The sequence below is a fragment of the Quercus lobata genome, chromosome 6 (assembly GCF_001633185.2).
Source record: "Quercus lobata isolate SW786 chromosome 6, ValleyOak3.0 Primary Assembly, whole genome shotgun sequence".
NCBI lineage: Eukaryota > Viridiplantae > Streptophyta > Magnoliopsida > Fagales > Fagaceae > Quercus > Quercus lobata.
Window position 1 is genome coordinate 37,421,249 of NC_044909.1, and position 22,512 is coordinate 37,443,760.

General features: G+C 32.7%; 1 protein-coding gene and 1 long non-coding RNA gene across 5 annotated transcripts; one reads left to right on the forward strand and one right to left on the reverse strand.

Moving 5' to 3' along the window:
* Positions 1 to 4,551: 4,551 nt before the first annotated feature.
* LOC115994423 (glycine-rich domain-containing protein 1) lies at positions 4,552 to 12,964 on the forward strand. Of its 4 annotated transcripts, none has more exons than XM_031118569.1 (10): positions 4,582 to 4,641; positions 4,911 to 4,933; positions 5,473 to 5,640; positions 6,273 to 6,390; positions 6,521 to 6,775; positions 7,374 to 7,829; positions 8,423 to 8,961; positions 10,865 to 11,060; positions 11,792 to 11,947; positions 12,045 to 12,964. In XM_031118569.1, the coding sequence occupies exons 3-10, from the start codon at positions 5,483 to 5,485 to the stop codon at positions 12,618 to 12,620; spliced, it is 2,454 nt and encodes an 817-aa protein (XP_030974429.1). In that variant the 5' UTR covers positions 4,582 to 4,641; positions 4,911 to 4,933; positions 5,473 to 5,482; the 3' UTR covers positions 12,621 to 12,964. The 4 variants fall into 4 exon arrangements, with proteins under 4 accessions (XP_030974427.1, XP_030974429.1, XP_030974430.1 ...); XM_031118570.1 differs by lacking the exon at positions 4,582 to 4,641 and adding an exon at positions 4,658 to 4,779; XM_031118567.1 differs by lacking the exon at positions 4,911 to 4,933 and having other exon boundaries at positions 4,552 to 4,641.
* A 3,904-nt stretch (positions 12,965 to 16,868) lies between these two features.
* On the reverse strand, positions 16,869 to 18,172 carry LOC115995163. The gene is made up of 3 exons (XR_004093304.1): positions 17,991 to 18,172; positions 17,286 to 17,370; positions 16,869 to 17,120 (listed from the first exon to the last, which is right to left on the reverse strand). It is a non-coding gene; the product is annotated as an uncharacterized LOC115995163 (long non-coding RNA).
* Between the last annotated feature and the right edge of the window lie 4,340 nt (positions 18,173 to 22,512).

The window sequence follows — 22,512 nt, forward strand, 5'->3', positions numbered from 1 at the left end:
TAACCAGAGCCAGATAAATTTATATGCATTTTTTTGTCAGCATTACACATGACATGGGGATTCTGGCATTTTACCCCTTTTTTTAAAAAAAATTTAGCAATATGCCCCTGTTTCCAAACTATATAGGGACGTGCCCCTATTTCGAAACTCGATTTTATCAAAATCGAGTTATGCCCAATCAAACTTAAAAAATAAAAAATAAAAAAAAAATTGCATGGAATTCGAGTTTAGGGAGCTCGAGTTCCAAAACGCCACTATAGGGCTCCCTGAATCTGGTATGGGGCGATTACACTTATAAAAAAAAAAAAAAAAAAAAAAATTGCAGGAAAATGCCACTATGGGACTTTAAAACGTCACTATAGGGCTTGAAAATGCCACTATAAGGCTCCCTAAACTTGGTATGGGGTTATCACACTTATAAAAAAAATTTGCAGGAAAACGCCACTATAGGGCTCCCTGAACCTGGTATGGGACGATCACACTTATAAAAAAAATTTATAGGAAAACGCTACTATAGGGCTTTAAAACGTCACTATAGGGCTTAAAAACACCACTATAGGGCTCCCTGAACCTAGTATGGGGCGATTACAAAAAAATAAAAAAAAATTTGCATGGAACCCGAGTTCCATGCAATTTTTATTTATTTATTTATTTATTTTAAGTTTGATTGGGCATGACTCGATTTTTTACAAATCGAGTATTAAATTGAAACTCGATTTTAAGGTAATCGAGTATCAAAACAGGGGCACACCCCTATATAGTTTGGAAACAAGGGCATATTGCCAAATTTTTTTAAAAAAAAAGGGGTAAAATGCCAGAATCTCCCACATGACATTAGAAGAATTTATTTTTTGGAATACTAAGTATTTAACACACACACGAGGAGATGAGAAAATGTCTTAATAACATTAGAAAAATTAAATTCTTATTATTGTTTTAAATTTATGAATTTCTCAAAGCTATAGATGGACACTCAATTTTTGATCATGTTGAATTGTCAAATTTATGAATTATGATAAGAATAGCATTATTTTCAAATGAATTCATCGTTGACACTCAACTTATTATGCTCTAATTACAACTTAACATTTAGTTAGTGTAAAATTGGTTGTGTCCCCTAAACTTATTGGAAGATTATTGTGTATTCTATAGCACAAAGTACCATATCCCAATAAGCCCCCAATTGAAACATTAGTAAGAAAAAGTATCTTCTAAAGCCACTCCATGGAAGAAGCCTCTTATGAACATGAAATTGCTATATTATACTCCAAGAGTGCAATAAATACAAACACTCTCTTCTTACATAATAGTGGTCTTACTAATTAAATTTACGATGAAATTTATTATTCATGTGAGAAAAAAAAAAGTAAGCATTTACTATAGTCTCAGAATATTCTATAATTTTCCTTACCAACATTTAGCTCCCATGCTTATAAGACTAATCAGCTTATGAGAGGTCCGCTTCATAAGATCATATTTGTCTTTAAGGAAATGGTTTTCAGTATTTTTTTTTTTTTTTTTGGGTGACAATTTTCAGTTTGGCTACTACATAGGTTTTCTTTTTTAGGAAGACTTAGCATGTATTTGATTTGAATTATTTTGTTTATTTTTTTATGTATACTCTTTTAAAGTATTACTTTTTTTATGAGTAAAATTGTACTTTTGTGCAGTTCCAATAAATACGTAAATCTCCCATAAAAAAAAAATGTAAATATAAACTTTTGCGAACTCCATGGATTTCATATCACATTTATGTTTTTAAAAAATACACACACATTTGCAACAGACCCAAACCTCAGGCCTTATTATTATTATTATAAAAAAATGATTTAACTACTTAAAATTTTAGTGAGTGTCAAACTTTCAGTTAACTTAATTTGTAAAGTTTTTTGTATAAGAGTCTTGAATTCGAATTCCGCCTACTATTTGATGTTTTGATTCGATGATATATAGCTTGTAAGTCCTATATTCAAATCTTATGGTTTCAAATAATAACAATAATAATAAATTTAATGAATTGAAGGTAATTGCACATAGAAGTTATTTTCCTTTAAAAAAAACATAGAAGTTATTTTAAGTAATTGCATTTGAGCGTATTTCATACGCGATACATAAATTATGCGGGACACTACTCTAATCATATCATTTAATCACAATATCTATGAGTATGATAATTGAAGATATAACACAAAATTAACAAAGATTAAAAGCTAGTTAGATTAGTGCACTGAACACATTAGGATACAAACATGTGTCTAGTTTTGGACATGTATCCGTATTCTAACGTGTCCAATGCATCAATGCTCTAGACACTATCCCAACCCATTGGAAAGGAGGTTAAACTCTAAAATGTTTCCCTTTTTATTATTATTATTTTTTAATAAAAAAAGGGCATTTGGCTGCGGTAACAAGAACAAAAAGAGTTTTGAATTCCATCAAGCATTTGTAGTATTTTAGAAAATTTGAAATTATAACTTTAAGTAAAAGTTTTGCAATTTGCAATTTATGTTATATAATTCAGAGTTTTAAAGCATTATTTATTGGAATCTAAAAAACATTCAAATCACTGAAAAGTTTTTTAATTTGAAATTTATATTGCGAAATCTCTCATACTAAACTTTACTTACCAGCATTTTAATTTCATATACCCTCTTTTTGAAAAAATATATTGTGGTGGATGGGGGTAAATTGTGATCAAAGGGGTACTAACTCACAAGTCACAAAAATTTATCTTTGACAAACCCTTTATTGTAATTAGATGATGATCTACATGATGTGCAGTGCATAAAACATTTTGTAAAAAATTATATTATGTCCTATACTCCTATGTATAATATTTATTATATTTGATAATATTTGAGAAATCAACTTCAGTTATACACGTCATTAGAAAAGAGAGGACAATTAAGAATATGAACCAATTGCTCCCATGAATTCACAAATGTTCATTATTTCCACTAATTTAAGCGTACAATTATCTTCTAATTCTTGGTAGAATGTTGTACGGCACCGAGGTACCCAAATCCAATTGGGCCTTAGATTCAAGCCCAACAGCACGGACCACATCTCCAATCTCTACAAGCCTCACAAACTATAAGCCCAAGTTTCATCACCTGATCATTGCTCGGCAAAGCGTTCCCAAATAATAAAGAAAGACTAATGTCCGAAAACACCATAGCATGCTTGGCAGTTCCCAGGAAACATCACTACCGAGCATTCCTACTTAAGTTGGAACCAAGTTCCAATGCCACATTCACCACATTCTACCCCCACCTAACCACCCACTTACAACTGATGGTATTGGATCCCCAATTGCACTAACTATGATTGTAATCATGGTCTCTCCACTAATCAAAGCTATAAATATGAGAAGATGGAATGGGAAAAGGGTTGTTAAAAGGTTCTCAAAAAATAAAGAGTAGAGAAAAAGAGTGATTTAGAAAGAGAAAGGAAAAACTACGTTGAATCTCTGTGCCGAGAACGACCCAAAGTAGGAAATTCTAAGCCCACCTTACAAGTAAGTTGTGAGCCCAAGTGAGGTCAGGCCCAACAGTCTCATTTCTGGCGCGCATAGGTGTAATTAAATTGAATAATGTTACAGACACAAACTATTTTACAACATTTTTACAAATTGCTGATGTGACAAATTCTTATTAGTTCTAATATGGGTCAAGATATAACATCACATTTTTACTTGCAATACTATTTGGAAAGAACTAAAGCTACATTAGCAGTTTGTAAAAATATTGTAAAATAGTTTGTGTATGTAACATTACTCAATTAAATTTACTTTTATATTTAAATGAACTATGTTTTAATTGTTGCTAAAGTAACTCAATTTGATCTACAATTTCTTAATTTAAATAAATTGCTTTTTTATATATATAAATCTTATAAAAATAACCATAAAAATTCATTTTCATACAAATAATTATTACACCATGCCACCATCTATATGTAATTAACAGGTGAAAATAAATGCATTTACACTCTATTTAATTATATAGCACAAATTTAGAGTAATGTTGATTCCACGTGTGTGTATATATAAATATATCGCATGTCATAAAAAAAAAAAAAAAAAATTAGGATTACTATAATTTTTAGAAATGAACATATTATTTGGGTAAATTCACATATTTAATTATTTCATCCGATTTAAGTATACAATTACTTTTATATTTTTTATTGCACGCATCTTATTAAATTTTTTTCTTCCTTTTGATTATTATTTTTTAATTGTTTCCAAAAAAAACAAAGAAAAATGACATATTGCATATCAAAATTATTGTAAATTTTATAAAAATAACCATATAAATTATTTTTATATAAAAATTAGCATACCATATAATTAATGCACTTATCACATTAAAACATGGAAATTAATTACAGTATAAATTATTATAGATAAATAAAACCTATAGATTAATATAAATTAATAGTAACATTTATATATATATATATATATATGTATGTATATATTTTGAGAAGATTATAGATAAGTACATAAATAGATTCAGATTAGAGTGAGGATAATTTGGTCACCTAAAAAAAAAATTGAACTGTACCACGGACCACTATAAATATCTGATCCAAAACGCACAAATATTTGACCAAAGTTCTCAAAGAAAAGCAAAGAAGGTGTTAGTAATTTAATTCTGCTTGAATTATTTGAAACTCTTACTTTTTAATTCAATAATTACGTGTTAGTTCATTTTAATATTTACGGAGATATAGCTCTGTTTGGTTTCCGAGAAAATTTGACCAAAGAAACAGCGTGTAAGGTTTACTCGTCGGTGAATTGTCGTTGTTGTTTTCAATCACGCGGAACTAATTAGACCTTTTTCAAACCTGAATTTTTTTTTTTTTCATTTTGATTCTGAATTTTTGTTTTCTTTCGCTTTCTTCAGTTTTCTCGGCGACCAAACAGTTGGTAAGAGTTTTATTAACTTTCTCTTTCAAATTATATAACTTTAATGCTTTTGATGCTGATTCTTTTATATCTGGTATCGTATTTTTACATATGATTTGGATCTTTAACTTCAAGTCCCAATTTGTGAGTTTGTGACTTTGTTTGCTCTTTGCAAGTACTTCTCTTTGCTTTAATTTCTCTGATCATTAGCCCTGTAAATGATTAATGTTTGGCCGATTGAAAAATATATAGTTGAATATGAACATTGATACCCAATTTGAAGCTAAACAAGAGTTAAGGATTTATTTTGGGAGCTATTTATGTATTGGGAACTTTGTTTCATATGTACAATTAGCTATTCCATGAATTCATGAGCAAATGAGCAATACTTCCTCCTCTCTAATAATTCATTGGTGGGATTCACCAATAAATTTCCTTTCTTTTCTATTTGGGTTTTAAGATTCAAGTTCATAATATTCCTAGTGTCATTGATCATATGAATTTTGAGTTTTAATTGTATCATGTAGTTGTTAAAAGTTGGCTTCTTTTTTTTTGGTTAGAATTGAGAGAATGGAAGTGAAGCAAGAGTTTGAGTGGAATGAAGCACAAAAGATTGTTATAAGTGTAGACCTTGTGGCTGCAGCCAAACTGCAGCTTCAGTTCCTTGCCGCTGTTGATAGGAATCGTTACCTCTATGAAGGCCCTGCCCTTGAATGGGCCATCTATAGGTAATGCATTCTAAGAAATAGTTTTTTGGATTTTGCTGCTTGGTTTCAACTAATATGACTAATATACATCAATCTTTGAGTTTTTGGGGTTTTCTATGTTGGGGCAGTAATGGTGTAAGTTTTTGGATTGTAGGCTCTTCTCTGTTTTGGGTTTTTGGTGTTGTTAGTATTGTTATTGTTTATTTTAATTTGGCTTATTGTACTTAATTTGTCAAGATAAACAGAGATAGCTTATGAGCTATAGTATGTAAAGGTTTATGCATTCCTCCTATTAAGGCGAAGAAGGATTGAATTCATGGACTAAACAGTCATTACAATATAGAGGATTTTTTTATAATATTATGCATTGGGTAAAATGAAGTACAATTCCTTAGGTGAAGTACATTAGGTTCCCAATTAAATTCAAACACATATAACTGCAATAAATTTAATTGTCATTGCAAAAGGTAACATTGTTTGTGTTTTATTGATCGATGCAACGATGTGTCTAAATTTAATCAAGGAACCTAATGTACTGCACCTAAGAACTTGTACTTAAGTTTTTTTTTTATGCATTTTATTCTTTCACCCTTTAGTGTATGCATTTAGAGTCCTCCAATAGAAGTTATGAATTATGAATATGCTGATTTCAGGTATAATGCTTGTTGGCTTCCCTTACTTGCTAAGCATTCCAAGTCCCAGATTTCTGAAGGGCCTTTGGTTGTGCCTCTTGATTGTGAATGGGTTTGGCATTGTCACAGGCTTAATCCAGTAGGCTTCTGAACTTAAAACATATAAATTCAGTATCCCTTTTCTATTCTTTGCTCAATGGAGTTAGATTACTAAGCTCTTTTTTTTCTTTTCTTTTTTTCCTGCTTTTTTTTGTGGATTTGTTATTCAGGTACAATACAAAACTGACTGCGAGAAACTTTATGGAAGAATCCTTGACAACTCTAATGTTGTGTCTTCTGTTCAAGGCAATTGTAATAGGCAAACTGAAGAAATTTGGAATAGAATGTATCCAGAAGAGCCCTACAACTTCAACATAACTCGTGCATTGTCAGAAAATGTCTCTCAGATGCTTTCTGGATTGGAAAAATACACAAAATATGATCTGGTTTCAGCTGTAAAAAGGCAGAGTCCTTTCTTTTACCAGGTATGATGAAATTTTTCTATTTTCTATTTTTATTTTGTGAAGTGTAGCCAATATATTTGAGTGAATTATTCAAATTGAGGTCAGGTCTTTCTTCATAATTTCTTCAGATTCTGATTAAAAAATAAACTGAATGCTTCTTGGAATTGCTATTTCAATTGTTTAACAATATGACAGGATAATGTGATGCCTTGTATTGAAATTGTTCTTAATTATTAATCCTTATCTGGGAGGCATGATATGAAAGTAAGTCTGTATATAATTCCATAATGTGGGTGTTACAAGGAACTTTTGTGTCTGAGACTTAATTTTAGACATGAAATCAGATAATTGGTGCTCTTAGGCTTTGTCATAAGTAGGATAAAGTGATAAGTTTTTTATAATTAATGTAAAGTGCCAGCCCTTACAATGTAAGTTAACTGTTTGGAAACACTGTATAATATTTAGGTAATCTACCTTGCTTGTTCCAAAATTATAATTAATATTTTGTATATTGTCATTATTGCTTCAAAGATTCATGCAGCAACTCAAACATATTACTTGATGTATATCCTTTGGATTTTCAAATTTTAACTTATTCCCTTTCTCATATTTGTGACAGGTATCCAGACCCCATATGAATGATGGTCTCTTTCTTGAAGGAGCTGTCGCTAGATATAAAGGATTTTTGCATCTAATTAAGAGCAACAGGGATAAGTCCGTAAAATGCTTTTGCGTTCCCACATATGACATTGATCTTATCTGGCACACTCACCAGTTGCACCCTGTTTCTTATTGTAATGATCTCATTAAACTACTTGGAAAGGTGTTGGAGCATGATGACATGGACTCAGATAGAACTAAAGGGAAGAAGCTTGATGTTGGGTTTTCTGTAACCACCAAGCAGTGGGAAGAGGCATTTGGTACACGGTATTGGAGAGCCGGGGCAATGTACAGGGGCACTGCCCCATCTCCTGTTACAACCACTCCTTTCTTATCTGACATGACTGGCAAGGAGGTAGTTGCATCCAAGGAGTTTCAGAAAATAATTCAGTTTCCACAGCTGAAGGTTGTGGAGGTAATCTCTGATCACCTCTTTTAGGCCATCTCCAAAATGTGGTATTTTTGTAGTATCTATCAGTTGCATGCCATTAAATCTCTCTCTCTCTCTCTCTCTCTCTCAATAAATATATCTATGTTTTCTATTTTCTTTCTATTTCTTAGCCAGTAAAAAAATACAGCAAATGGCTTTCTACTCTTGGAGCTTAAAATGTTACTGGATGAAGTTAAAGTGAAGCTATATAATATTAGGTTCATAAAGTTTCTTTTTAGAGTATTCTAGGATTTTTCACTGAAAAGTTCTATAATTACATGGGGCAGGATAATTATTATTTAAGATAATTTATAAATTATTTTTAATGACTCAAAATTATGCAATAAAATTCAATTACTACTAAATTCAGTACTAGCACTTTTAATAAAAGCATGAGTTTTCAGCCGCTTGTCTGGTTGTCAATCCTAAGATTTGGTGCTAGTAATGAACTGCTTATTGCTTCTGTTTCTATCTAAAGAATCTTCATGTGTTAAATAAAGGTATATGCAGCTGAGCTACTATTATTGAAACAACTCTAACGTTTCCTATTTTATTTTCTTCCTAATTCCTTTTTCCAGGTCCTTTTGGAGTTTGTTGGAGTTAAGAACTTACCAGAGGGTCATAAAGGAAGTCTGTCTGTCTCATTTTGTAAGATACAGCCTGATTCACTCTTTAATGCTAAGCGGAAACTGAGTATTTTGTCAGAGTCTGGAGAGAAACAGGTTGCTTCTTTTCAATGTGAACCGACAGGAGAGCTTCAGTTTGAACTCATATCCCATTCAACTTCCAACTTACCCATAACAAGGGCTCCCAAAATATTGGGTTCTGCTTCACTCTCTCTTCAAGACTTTCTGGAACCAGTCTCTAAACTTTCAGTGGAAAAATGGTTGGAGTTGGTGCCAATTTCTAGCAATGTGATCACGAAACCAATCTGCCTTCGTGTTTCTGTCTCTTTCACTGTTCCGTCTCCGGCACCATGTGTGTTTCAAATGATTTTTTCTCGACCATTTTCAAAAAATTCTTGTTTTTTCCCTCTTCCTGGAAAGGTTCAGCATGCCAAGAGATTGACGCATGTCACTGATGAAACTGGTGCAGAAGTCATAAGCCTCCAAATGAGGTACATTTTTTTTCTTTCACAACTTCTGCTAGATAAGACTTAACGCTACCTGCCAACTCTTTGTATGTGGTTGCTATATATGTCTTTTTGTGTATATAGGTGTGTGGCAGATGGCATATGTTTGCATGACTATACTGCTTATGGCTTATGAGTGCATTCATGCTTGTATGTTAGTCATGTTAGTGACCTTGTAATCTATATTGTTAATGTAGGGATGTTACTGTTTCTTGGTAGGTTAAGAGTATGTCCAGCAATCATGAATCATTGCCTATGCAAACTTGGATTGGTGATTATTATTATTTTTTCACTTCTTCAGAATAAAAACCCTTGAGCAAGAACACACACAGACATATATTTCAAACCCATAATGTTGGGCATTCTATCTCCATTTTTTAATTCATGTGAGTGGAGGTTGAGGCTGGAATATATCATTCTATTTCCCAATTTATAGATCATTTCCTGAACCCGACAAGTCAGAGTTGCAACCATACAATCTGTATTATATGGTTGATCGAAATTAAATATATGGGCCATTTATTTTTGTATAAACTTCTGATTGTAATCATACAATTTTCAAGGTTGAAGCATGCTCATGTATAAAAGCTGTTTATGCCAGCATTGGTTCATTAACCCCATTTTAAATAAGTTGCTTCCAAAGAAACCTTTAGATTACCAATCATACCATCTCATATCTTATGCAAGAGCATAGTGTCAGCTTACATGTCAGCAATGTGAAGGAAAACTGTCAGTCAGTTTAGGTTTCCATCTTTTTTATTGTTATTAATATTTGGTCAAAGTTATTTTTCTTACTTGTCAGCAATGTGGAAGACAATTAACAGTCAGTTTGTGCATCCAAGTTTCTTTTTATTGTTATTAATATCGGGTCAGATTTATTTGTAGGATCTTGTTGGTAATTATATAGCTAGTAATCTATAACTTAGGAGTTGTCTATTGACTATCTAGTAAATTGTATTTGCTTCGGACATTGTCATGCATTTATTGTAAGCATTGCTTACTCATACATTGTATTTTCCTATAAATATCTATGAGAAATGTAAAGAAGATAGAGTGTGTTAAATTACCGATTGTCCCAAAAGTTTAACCTATTAGGAAATAGTAAATTTAATCACTTAACCATAATTCTAATACCCCCTCCCCCCCTTTTTTCATGTGCCTAAACTTCCCCTTTAATAAGTGGGAGCCCAAGACATGGTATTTTAAACATTTTAAATGGGAAGTAGAGCAAAGGCAAGGATCGAACTACTGATCTCCTGCTTTGATATCATGTTAAATTACTGATTGTCCCAAAAGCTTAAGCTATTAGGAAATAGTGAATTTAATCACTTAAACTTAATTCTAATAGTGTTTTTAATTCAGAAAAGTGTTCTCAAGTGTGTCTTGCTTTGGTGTTGAGTGATTCCTTCTGTCAATGAAGTGTGTGGCTTGTTTGCATTGAGTGTTATCCACAATTAGTAGCATTAAGTAGTATGAGCTACCCCTGGTTGAGTGGCATCATGAGACTATCATTTTTTCCCTTGGTTGAATCTTTTGGATTAAACCATCCCCACGGGTCTCAGCCTGCATCAGTATCCAAACTTAGATCTATGAAAGCGAGAAATTAAGCTTGTGTGGAGATTTTTAGTAGTTGCAGTTATGAAAGGAACATGTAATCTAGATTGATTTACTCAAAACTAGGTTCTACATATTCTCGACTTACTAATGTATTTTGTGTAGAGTTTGTAGACCGCTGTAATTTTCTATAATAATTAAGTGAACCTTCCAAGTTGAGGCAATAATCATTAGAATATTTTTAAAATATTATATAATTCACTGGTGGTTTTAGATGCTATAAAATATTTTGAAGCTGTGAATAATGATCATGCTGGTGTGAAATGCACTACAGGGACTCAAAGGACAAGGTGAAGGAAAACTGCATTCCAAGGAAGGAAGTGATTGGTATTACGACTTCTGGTGAAACACTCACTCTTGCAGAGGCTGCTGGGACTGGGTGGTCATTAATGGATTCTCAGTGGTCCCTTTATCTTCAAAAGAAATCCAGTTTAGATGGTCATCTCTTTGAGCTCATGGGCAGTAGAATGGTATGCATAAGCTCTGGTTCCTAATTATCTCTCATTTAGGTCGTTTAGGACTTTGCACAAACATGTTCCTTTCGGTAGAATGGCTTTTGAAATGGTCAGAAATTATGAATAAGAGTTGTCTTAACTTTCTGATTGTCAGTCAGTTTATCAGTATATTAATATATTTTTGTGGAAACTATGAAATGGAACACATTGCTTTAGCTAATGTGACACCCTACTCTGTCTGTTTATTAATTCAGTTTCTAAATGCATTTTTTCGAAGTACAACTTTCTTAAACTTCACTTTTTTGTAAGTGCAATGTTTTTAAATTTCATTTTTTTCTTACTACAGCTTTTTCAAACAAACTCCATGTTCAAAAATGTTGGTGCCAAAAACTGGACATTTGTGAAATTATGTGAATTAGGGCAATATGTTAAACTGACATTTGCGACATTATGTGAAAATTAGGGCAATATTTTAACCTGGAACCTTTTTCTTGAGCTTACACTTATGTTTTGCAGGAAAATTACCCGTCTCTTTTAGTGTTCTAATGTTTATATATTACAATTTTCTTTGGTGATGCATTTGCAATATTCGCTAGATGTATATGTTTGCGATACACTTTTGTCTGAGTTATTGTACCCTAATGTATAGCATTTATCAAGTTATATATATACATAATTGCCTGCAGGGTAAGTATTGAAGTGCCTCCTCTGAAGTTTTGTCTGGTGAATTTATATTATTGCCACAGGTAAAGATTTTCCCAGGAAGAAAGCTGGAGTATGAACCCAAACATTGTGAGAAGCATAGAAGTGAACAGGACTTTATGACAGCAATTGAATTCTCTAAAGAAGATCCATATGGCAAAGCAGTGGCATTGCTTGACTTGAAATCTGGATTTTTGAGGGTAAAAAGCTGCCAACTATCTTCTTTCTTTTTTCTTTTTTGACAAAAGAGTGTCTGAAATTCAGGATCTTTTTTTTTTTTTTTTTTTAATTAAATAGGTAAAGGAAGACTGGATGTTGGTGCCTGGAATTACATCCGCATTTATACTTACTGATATATTTAAGAAGGGAGGATATCACGGATTAACTGTGAATTGCAAAAATTTGGAGATGCATGGTCAAACTGAAGAAGTAGATGAAGTCCATGAGGGCAAAAAATCCAAACTGACCACTTCTGTAGCAAATGAAGTAGAGTTGAATGTAGATGTGGCTGAAGGAAATGCTGCAATACCTGAAAAAGTTGGCTTGTCCAGTGGAGGTTGTGGGGGAGGGTGTGGTAGTGGGTGTGGCAGCGGGTGTGGTGGTGGATGTGGGAACATGATGAAGAGTGGTGGATGCGGTGGGTGTGGCAGTGGCTGTGGTGGTTGCGGTGGGGGGTGTGGAAATTTGATAAAAAGTGGTGGATGTGGTGGGTGTGGTTCTGGTGGTTGTGGCAGCTGTGGAAACATGGTGAAGAGTGGTGGCTGTGGTGGTTGTGGCAGTAATCCTACAAATGAAAATAAAGCTTGTAATTCATGCACGGATGATTACCCAAAGGAAACAACCATCTATGTCAATGAGGCAGTAGCAGCTTGATGCTTATGAGCATGATGGAAGATCCAAGAACTTCAAGCTATTTTAAGTTCTTATTTATGTGTCATAGTTTCTTTATGTACAGGGGTTGCATCAAGAACAGTGTCTGGTCAATACAAGTATCTTCAAATCATCAAATTATTTGGTTTGGAGCATCACCGCGGTGCTCCTTTGGTGAGCTATATCTGTGTGAAATATTTGCTTATGCAAAATAAAGTGTGGAGTTTACTGTATGTTGATTGCATTACAGACAATTCCGATTGTAAAACTGAAATATATACTCGTACTGTATTATAAGCTTTGTGCTGAACCGAGTTTATAAGAATAATAGTATTAGTATACCGTAATATCTAGGGAAGAAAAGTGAGAAACAGCTTGGATAGAAAATGGAAGACTGAACAAGCTCACTTTTTTTGGGTACAAATCCAATAAAAAGATATTGAGTAAATTTTTTTTTTTGGGAGAATAATATTGAGTGAACTTATTGTCAATGGCAACAACTAATTTTGTATCCAAAACTTGTCTTTAAGATTGAGATCATCAACCTTAATTTTTTTTTTTTAATTTAAAAATGGCTTAATAATACTAGTGGAGGCTAACTCATTTGATCACACATGCTTGAGTGCCTAACAACTTTCCAGGCCCAAACCTAAACTAAGGACTTGGGTTTGGTTAAGTTAAACCACTGAGATGGATTAAAGTTGGTTCTCAAACTTATAATTTGGTGTCATTTGCTTTCTCCAACCTAGCCTCATACTAGACAACACTCATTCTTAGCCAGTCACATGGCGAGCATTAGTGGTATTTAAATGTCACGTTGGTTTTGTGACACTCACACTAGTATGACGCTATTCTTTTAATGTACAAAAAAAGAAAGGGTTTTAACACACTTTCTAACCTCTTTCTTTTGTATTTCTTTTAGGACAATAAAAGAATAAATGAAACATTTGAAAATAATTTTTGAATAATACATAGTGAAAATAATTTTTGAATAATACGTAGTGTGCGTTTGGATTTGCACATTTCAGCCAAGTTTCTGCATTTGGCGTTTTGGACTAGCGTGCCACACACTGTTCATGGACCAGCCGGACAAGGAAAAAGTAACAAGTGTTCATGTACAATGTTTTCAACTTTAAAATTTATTTTACTACATTGTTTTCAGCAATAAGTTTTCAGTTTTCAGCAAAATAAGTGATATCCAAACAGACTCATAAACTCTTAGGCTTATAGTTTGGTTATTAATAATAATAATATACTTGTCCAACAATTTCATAAAAGAAGAAAAGAAAAGGCACATGCTTGTTATAGATAAAGCATGAAATAAAGTTAATTCACCAATAAAAATAATTATGAATTTGGATTAGTTTTTGGTTGAAAGCTTATTTACTTGCTAATAGTTAGTTAAAGTATAATTGTACTTTAAATAATTGAGATTTTAAAAAGTTGTGCATAAACAAATAAGCTTAAAAGTAAAAGATTTATATTTGAGAAATGCACAAATTTTCATCAACAATGCAGAAAGTCTAATATAATTTTAGTAAATATACATTGAAAATGAGCTAATAAAAAAATAAAATTTATAATTTATAATGGATGCTTGGTGAGTAGGTCGAGTTCAGGTTCAACTTGGTTGAGTTAGGTTAATTTCAAGAATAGGTAAAGACGAGTTAAACTAAAACAGGTTGTTATTCCTACCCATGTCTTTTTTTTTTTTTTGGTAATTTAATGGGTGCAAATCCAATTTCATCAAGTTTAATTACACATTCTTCTCACAAAAATTTTGAGCCCATATAAAGCTTGAATTGAATAAAGCTCAAGTTAATGGTACTATTACATGGAACAATTACTTTTTAAAGATTGAGATTGAAAGTTAAAAATTTTTCTTTTAATTGTAGACCTTGGATAAGAAATTCTTTAAAACTTTTTTTGCTATTTACTTTTTTTAATTTTTCTCTCTTACATGCATGATGCCTAAAGTACATTTTTACATGATAAGAAATGATTGAGTTCGAATAATGCAATAACCTTTAATGACTGAAATTAAAAGTTGAAAAAAAAAAAAAACTTTAGTGAAACAAAATAAATAATAATAATAATAATAATAGAAGTCCAAAAGTGAAAGTAGTTTAAAAAAAAAAAAAAAAAAATTGTTAGGATGGAGTAATTCCCTAATTGCACTAGGGCGCAGTATCTGTCACTAGCATGACACGCTCCATGTCCCCATAAATCCATTCAAATTTCAACGGATAACTTATACCATAATGGATCTAACTGATTATTGGGCAAATTTCAAATTATTTTGGCTAAAGTTCCCAAGTCCCTGTACCATCCGCCACCATTTCTATGAGGTGGACCCCATGATTTTGAAAAAAAACATACAGGTCAGTCTCTTGCAATAATTTGTAGTTCTCGGGTTTGCAGCCTAAATTGACCATTGTAACCTTTCACGTCAATGTCATGACTCATGATTCCATTAAATCCACCCTAAATTTAATTAATAAAATTCAACATTATAGTATAAAAGAAGAAAATAAGATATTACCAGACGTTTTAATATATATATATATATATATTTTTTTTTTTTGTATAATTAGTTAATTACTCATTCCATCCCAAAAAATATTTTGAAGAAAGGAAGAATTTTTTCTTTTTTTTTTGTAATGAATACAACTTATTTCAAAAACTTTTTTAATAAGTTGTGATTGATGAATAATTTTTTTTCACATACATTTATTATTAACATCACTTTTATTTTCATTACTTACAACTTATCATTTTAATACATTGTGAAAAATATTTTATTGAAAGTTAAAACTCTACATTTATTCAAATAAAAAATGGTAAATTGAAAAAATTAAATAATTTATGTTGATGAATCATGTTTGGGTAGGATCTATTAACTACACAAATCGACATGAGCACTATTTATATAATATTTTACATAATATTTGTGTACCAGTTGATACAGCATAACACTTAACATACTTAATAAACATGTGTAAGATTGACAAATGCATGACTAATCTCGATAAATTATTAGGTCCACCTGGAAAATTGTTGAAGTGATCATCCCAACCAATGAAATAATGTTACTTATACAAATGTGTGAGCAGATTCCTAATCAGTACAAGAATTAAAAATAAAAAATCATTAGATAATGTCACATTTGCATAAATAACAGTCTTTTATTAGTTAAAAAGATAAGGAAAATCACTTCAACAGTACTCCTAATGAACCTAATAATTTCTCGCCTAATCTCAACTTGTTTAATTAATATGACATAAAAATTAATTATTATGAATAACATACACTGAAACATAAATTATAATAATTATAAAAAAAAATAGATCTTATAAAATTTATATTTCATAATATCAATTAATATATTAATAATATATTATATAAACGTTCTTATTTGAACCTAAAAAAAGTTTAACTAATTTTCATTTTGAGTAAAAGGAACAGGGCATCATATAAAAAACTCTTGATTCACCGTTCAAGTTCACTTAATTTTTTAATTTTATATTTAAAATTCAGAGTTATAATGAACAAAAAAGACATTTGTTTGTATAGATTAAATAAGTTAATACTATCAAAATAAATCAACTTGTCTTGACACAAAAAAATAAATCAGGTAATTGGAGATTGCAGAAAATTAACATTATGAGCTTATTAGTCATGCCCAAATTGATGTTTCCAACCATTTTAACACGAATCCAATTACATTAAAAACTACTAACAATCACTGTGTAATCTTGGCGCAATAGTGACTTTGTAAGTATTAAATGCTTATAGAGTGCGAGAGAAAAAGACCGAAATTCAAGTCTCCAGAAAGAAAGTTCACACACATATACACTTAAATTAAGTTATAATAAAATTTCTATATTGTATTAAAAAAAAAAAATAACAAAAAGATTGAGTCAAATACTTGTGTTGTGTTCCTCGCCACAAATCATAGTGAATGCTTGCAAAAAATTTCTAAATTCAGCTAAATAACTCATTCTCAAACGGACCCTAATTATCCGTTTAGTTTAAGTTTATTTCAGTTTTTATGTACCATTTTTTAAAATTTCTTTTATTTATTTTTTTATTTTTTATATGTACCAAAGGCACCCTTAGTCAAACCTATTGATTATGGAAGTTTGTTACTACTAGCGATTCACGAGATCTGTGCGAAACAGAATTGGAGTCGTTCCTTCATCCACAACCCCAAAAAATAAAAAATAAAAAATAAAAAAAAGTTCGAAAAAATAGCAACCCAACAATCCAGATAAAAGCTAAAATTGATGAATATAGTCTGAGAAGTAAGTACTACACACCACAATGATGAAGATAGACAAGAACTATAACTAAAACGTAAAAACATAAGTTTTGCTCAAGCATTACACTACAATTATATATTTATAGGAGGTGAAATTATTCTTGGTTGATTAGCAGATAAAGAGAATGGAAGGGTCGCAGCAACACTCGTCAATAAGGCAACAGCAACATAAAGCCGCTAAACTGTAACAAATTAAACATTTAAAACCAAAACCCCATCAGACATAATGAAGAATGGAATTTTTGTCACATAAAAATGATTATGTAAAATTATACTTTCTAAGAGAGAGAGAGAAATATATAATTCAGACACATGAATTAATGGATAGAGTAGAGATATATATTTACCATCCCTCAAGGAAACCAGGATCCCTCCTAGGTGGTGGAGCTGCATATTGTGGCGGTGCCATCACTGGGGGTCCTTGATAATAACCTGGGATGTATTGGGAAAGATTATTAACTCATTAACCCCACCAATTATGGGGGCAAATCAAATACTATATAAATTGATTAAAATCTAAAAGAGAAAAGGTAAAGGCATGCACTGCTTTTATTAATATTATATTCCAAGAAGCAAAAATTAAAAACCCAAAAGTGCAGAATTTATTTTTCAAAACTAAAATCAAATTATTATACAAAAGACCATCTTAGATTATGAGCATATTGTGTCCAAAGAAATATATAGGGTTTCAAAGAAAATTAAACACAGTCCCTATTGCAAATCCCAAAAACTAAACTTTCAGAGCTTTCACACCTAATACCAAGCAAAATAATAAAAAAAAAAAAAAAAAAAAAAGAAAACTGGTGATTATACTAAGGTAAAGTTTACCAACTAAATATATTTTCCCTCTTCCTTAGTAATCAGACAGTGTTTCAACCCCTAGTTCAATAAATCAAGAAAAATAAAAGCACAGGCTGTAATCCCAGAATAGAAGAACGAAAATAGAAAATAAGTAAATACTAATAAACAAATTAAAAAAGGTGGTACAAACTGGTTAAAAAAATTAGGAGAAAAGATTAAGTAGGAGTTAAGGAAAAGACTAAAGAGCATACCTTGAGCAGGGTAGGGATACGCATACTTAGGATCGCTCATCTCTGCTTAGTTAACAAAGACCAAGCTTTCTACTCTGAAAAACAGGCCGAACTAAACTGGGAGTTTTCTGGAGGAGAGGAGAGTCTTGCTTTACTATGTTTATGGTTTTTATGTACTGTTGTTGTTGTTGTTGTTGTTGTTGTAGTATATGAGTGGGATTTTGTCGTTACTCAAGTGCGGTATTATGCGGTGATATATTGAAAATAAGATAAGTGTTCTCGAGTCTCCTCCAGGTTAATATTACGTGGCAATTAATTGATAAAATTATATACTTGTACGTTTAGTTAATTAAAACCGATTTGGGTTTGTTTTTCTGTGTATTGAACTTATAGGATTTTTTTATTAAAAATAAAAAATATATTGTAATTTAGATAAGTGTCAAATAAATGCCCCATGTTCATATCTCAATGAGTTTTTAGTGCACAATAACATTGAATTTGTCTAAATTTTAACGAGTTTAATGCACAAAAACTTGGACTCAACTCTTACCCCCATTGGCAATGTCAACTAACTATTTAGTGAGTTTTATTTTTTATTTTTTATTTAGAAGGAACTATTTAGAAAGTTTTTTTTTTTTTTTTTTTGAGAAACAACTATTTAGAAAGTTAAGTGATTGGTTTAAACAAAAACATCTCCTTTTTTTTTTCAAAGAATATTATGAAAAGGAATTGCTGTAAACTTTTGACGCACACAGTCACAAACACACCAAATCCACATACATACGTATCCCACTTATTTCGTTGGTTTTTTTTTTTTTTTTTTTTTTTTTTTTGTCGTGGAAAAAGTTTGTTCTTCTTTCTTTTTCTCTTTCTTACTTTTTTACTCTTTCAGAAATTATTTGGGCACTCCAGCATTTTTAATATATATAAAACGAGCACTTTTCTTCCATGGCCCAACATGCTATGTGTATGAACAGTATATAATTTTTAAATATACTATAATAAAATAATTTTTAAATATATAAATAATATCGTAAATCTATTTTTAATATTTTCTTAATAAAATAGTTGTGAGTCCGGTAAACAATACATAAACAGTATACTATATTTTTGCACAATAAACCTATGTGTATGAACAGTATAAGTTACTGTTTATGCACGGTTAAAAAAAAAACAAAAAACGCAAACACAAGTCCCTGACACGCATTCAAATGGAGCTAGAGTGTGGGGGGGGGGGAAGGGGAATACAGTTGAGTTGGTATTTGGTGAGAGTAGCAAACATCACAGCAGGACACGTGTCAAATGTACAGGTGGCAGGTTGGACGGTGATCTCATCTGGGGTCTTTTGCTGAGGACAGGTTGTCACTTTAGTTTCTTGCAGAAGAGAGAGTGCCCCAAATAAAACCACATATATGATTAGTTTTAGTGGGGCCCTGACAGCTCACGAGAGCCCATTTTTTTTCCGACATAACATAAATACCCTGATAGATGTATAGCTTTGCAGCCGGGTCGTGGGCCTCGGGCACATGGGTGGGTCATATTAATTTACTATTGGCCCTTAAATTGAAATTTTGAAAAATTATTTTATTAATGACAAATATTTGTTAAAAATCTTGTAATTCAATCAGTGAGCACTTCCAAATATTTTCAATTAAAACCTATTAAATTATCAAAAAGTAATAGAGATTCTCTTTACATTGAAAATTTATGATATTCTCGACAAAAGAGAAAAGAAAATTTATAATATTATCAAGAATTTGATGTAAATAGTATCTTAATTAAAGGCAACACAATGGTGCTTTAAGAACAATTCATGAGCCTTAAGCATGCAAAAACCTTTCTTTATGATTCAAGGAACAACACACGAATTTGTCATAAATAGTATCTTAAATTCTTTATTAAAGGGAGCCACTTTAAGAACAATTCATGAACCTTAAGCATGCAGAAACCCTTTTTTTTATGATTCAAGGAACAGCACAATTGATTGGTAGTTAGTTCCGTCTCCTTTAAGAATAAAACCTGCTTATAAAAAAAGGCAAAAAGAAAAATGACCCTTCAAATTCTTCCTCCAACTAATAGTAGGTGGTTCGTATTTCAACGTAAGATTTATGATTTGATATAACAAAATGATCTTTCATTGTATTATATAGCCAAATATATCTAGTGATTTGGTGAAAAGGAACTATGCTTCTGTGGGGCCCAAATAATTTATGAGTCAGGCCCATTTATCCGTGGGGAGTCCAAAGGCCTAAGCCAAGGAGGACTATGGCCCAAACTCGATAATATAAAGTACAAGATAGCCTTGGGATATAACCGAGGACAGTTCAGTCCTCGGCAGACCCAAAGTCCTACCGGAAAGAGGGGTAAAAACGGTATAGGACCAAAACTTGGAAGAAAAATCTAAAATATTCAGGGAAAGCTGCCCTTACTGCCATTCAGTACTCTGAACCTGACAGAGCCGTATTCTTTGACTTTTACAACCACCCCCAACGACTTTGGCTATGGGTTGATGGGACAAGTATCAGTCTTAGAAAGGTTGACTCTATACGTGGACAAAGGACAGTGAACGCAGGCTAGTATAAAAGGAAAAATAAGCAATCTAAAGAAGAGGCTGGGAAAAATGGCCAAAAACCAGAGCCTCCCAGTCCACCTCCAGGAAAAAGACTCTAGGGGTGAAGAAAACTTAACCATGCATGAACACCACGAGAAACCCACCACCTGGTGACCAAGGCCTAGCCTTTCAAACCCACGCTCTACAAATGATATTATTTGGGCCATTTCACGTACGAACCTACGGTTCGTCACGAATCGTATCCTTACAATTGGCGCCGTCTGTGGGAAAGGCTTGTGTGTTGGCATAGGCGGTAGGTCGAGAGAGTTCCTTTGTCATTTCTAACAACTGGTTATAGAGTTTTAGAGTAAAGTTTCGCTAGGCGCTATGCTTCTTAACTAGGGGCTACGCTTGGAAGCGTTAATTGCACGGATAATTCTAGGGGCTTGGCCGAGGAACTAACTCCCCTAAAGCCAAGGTCCAACACAAAAAAGAAAACTAGGTTTTGGACAGAACCAAGGCATTGCATGGTTCTCGGACTCAAGCCTATGGGGAAACCAACTACTTGGATGAGAAAACTGGGTTTTGGACAGAACCAAGGCATTGCATGGTCCTCGGACTCAAGCCTATGGGGAAACCAACTACTTGGATGAGAAAACTGGGTTTTGGACAAACCAAGGCATTGCATGGTCCTCGGACTCAAGCCTATGGGGAAACCAACTACTTGGATGAGAAAACTGGGTTTTGGACAGAACCAAGGCATTGCATGGTCCTCGGACTCAAGCCTATGGGGAAACCAACTACTTGGATGAGAAAACTAGGTTTTGGACAGAACCAAGGCATTGCATGGTCCTCGGACTCAAGCCTATGGGGAAACCAACTACTTAGATGAGAAAACTAGGTTTTGGACAGAACCAAGGCATTGCATGGTCCTCGGACTCAAGCCTATGGGGAAACCAACTACTTGGATGAGAAAACTGGGTTTTGGACAGAATCAAGGCATTGCATGGTCCTCGGACTCAAGCCTATGGGGAAACCAACTACTTGGATGAGAAAACTGGGCTTTGGACAGAATCAAGGCATTGTATGGTCCTCGGACTCAAGCCTATAGGGAAACCAACTACTTGGATGAGAAAACTGAGTATCTTGACAGAACCAGGGTATTGCATGGTCCTCGGACTCAAGCTTATGGGGAAACCAACTACTTGGATGAGAAAAAGATTGAGTTTTGTAAGGTTGGCTACTTAATAACAATTCTAAGTTACTCAATCCTCGGCTCAAAAACCGTAAAAGGTTAATGCCAATAGAAGTGTTAAGAAGATGTTGAAACGCGTCACTATTCAGTAGCCTAGGGGGGCTATTCTTTTTTAGGGTGATATGTCTTCGGATGGTTACTTCCTACACCGCATCGAGCATAGAGCTATCATCTCGGCTAGTTTTGGGGTAAGTATCGTTTTTCACAGGTCGGCATTGTTGTGCCAAACAACTCTATTAAGGTTATGGTGATATCTTTCTCTTAGCAAGCATTTTGGCCCTAAGTGTCATTGATTCAAATGCTATATTACTATGCCAAACAGCACTTGTAAATACATAATAGCGTCTTTCTCTTAGATAAGGGATTATGGCCCCAAGTATTGTACTCTAAGGTCGGCGGTATGGTGCCAGGCCGACTCAGTAGACCCATCATAATGTCCTTTCTTTTCCTGCCTAATGGGAGTTTCAGCCCTAAGTATCATTTGTTTGATTCAATATTATTAAGCCGGATTGTTTTTATAAGCACAGAGCAAGGTCTTTCTATTAACTGGGACTTTGGTCCTAGACGTCGGCCATAGTTTAAAAATAAAAAATAAAAAGTTTCACAAGATTGTATGTCTATTTGTTGCGTTATCATTTCGGAAATATAGAGATAGAGTATGTGAAATAAAGTGATAACAAATTTCATTAATATAAAGATGTATTACAACGTATAAAGAGGGGCTTAAACAAGCCTAT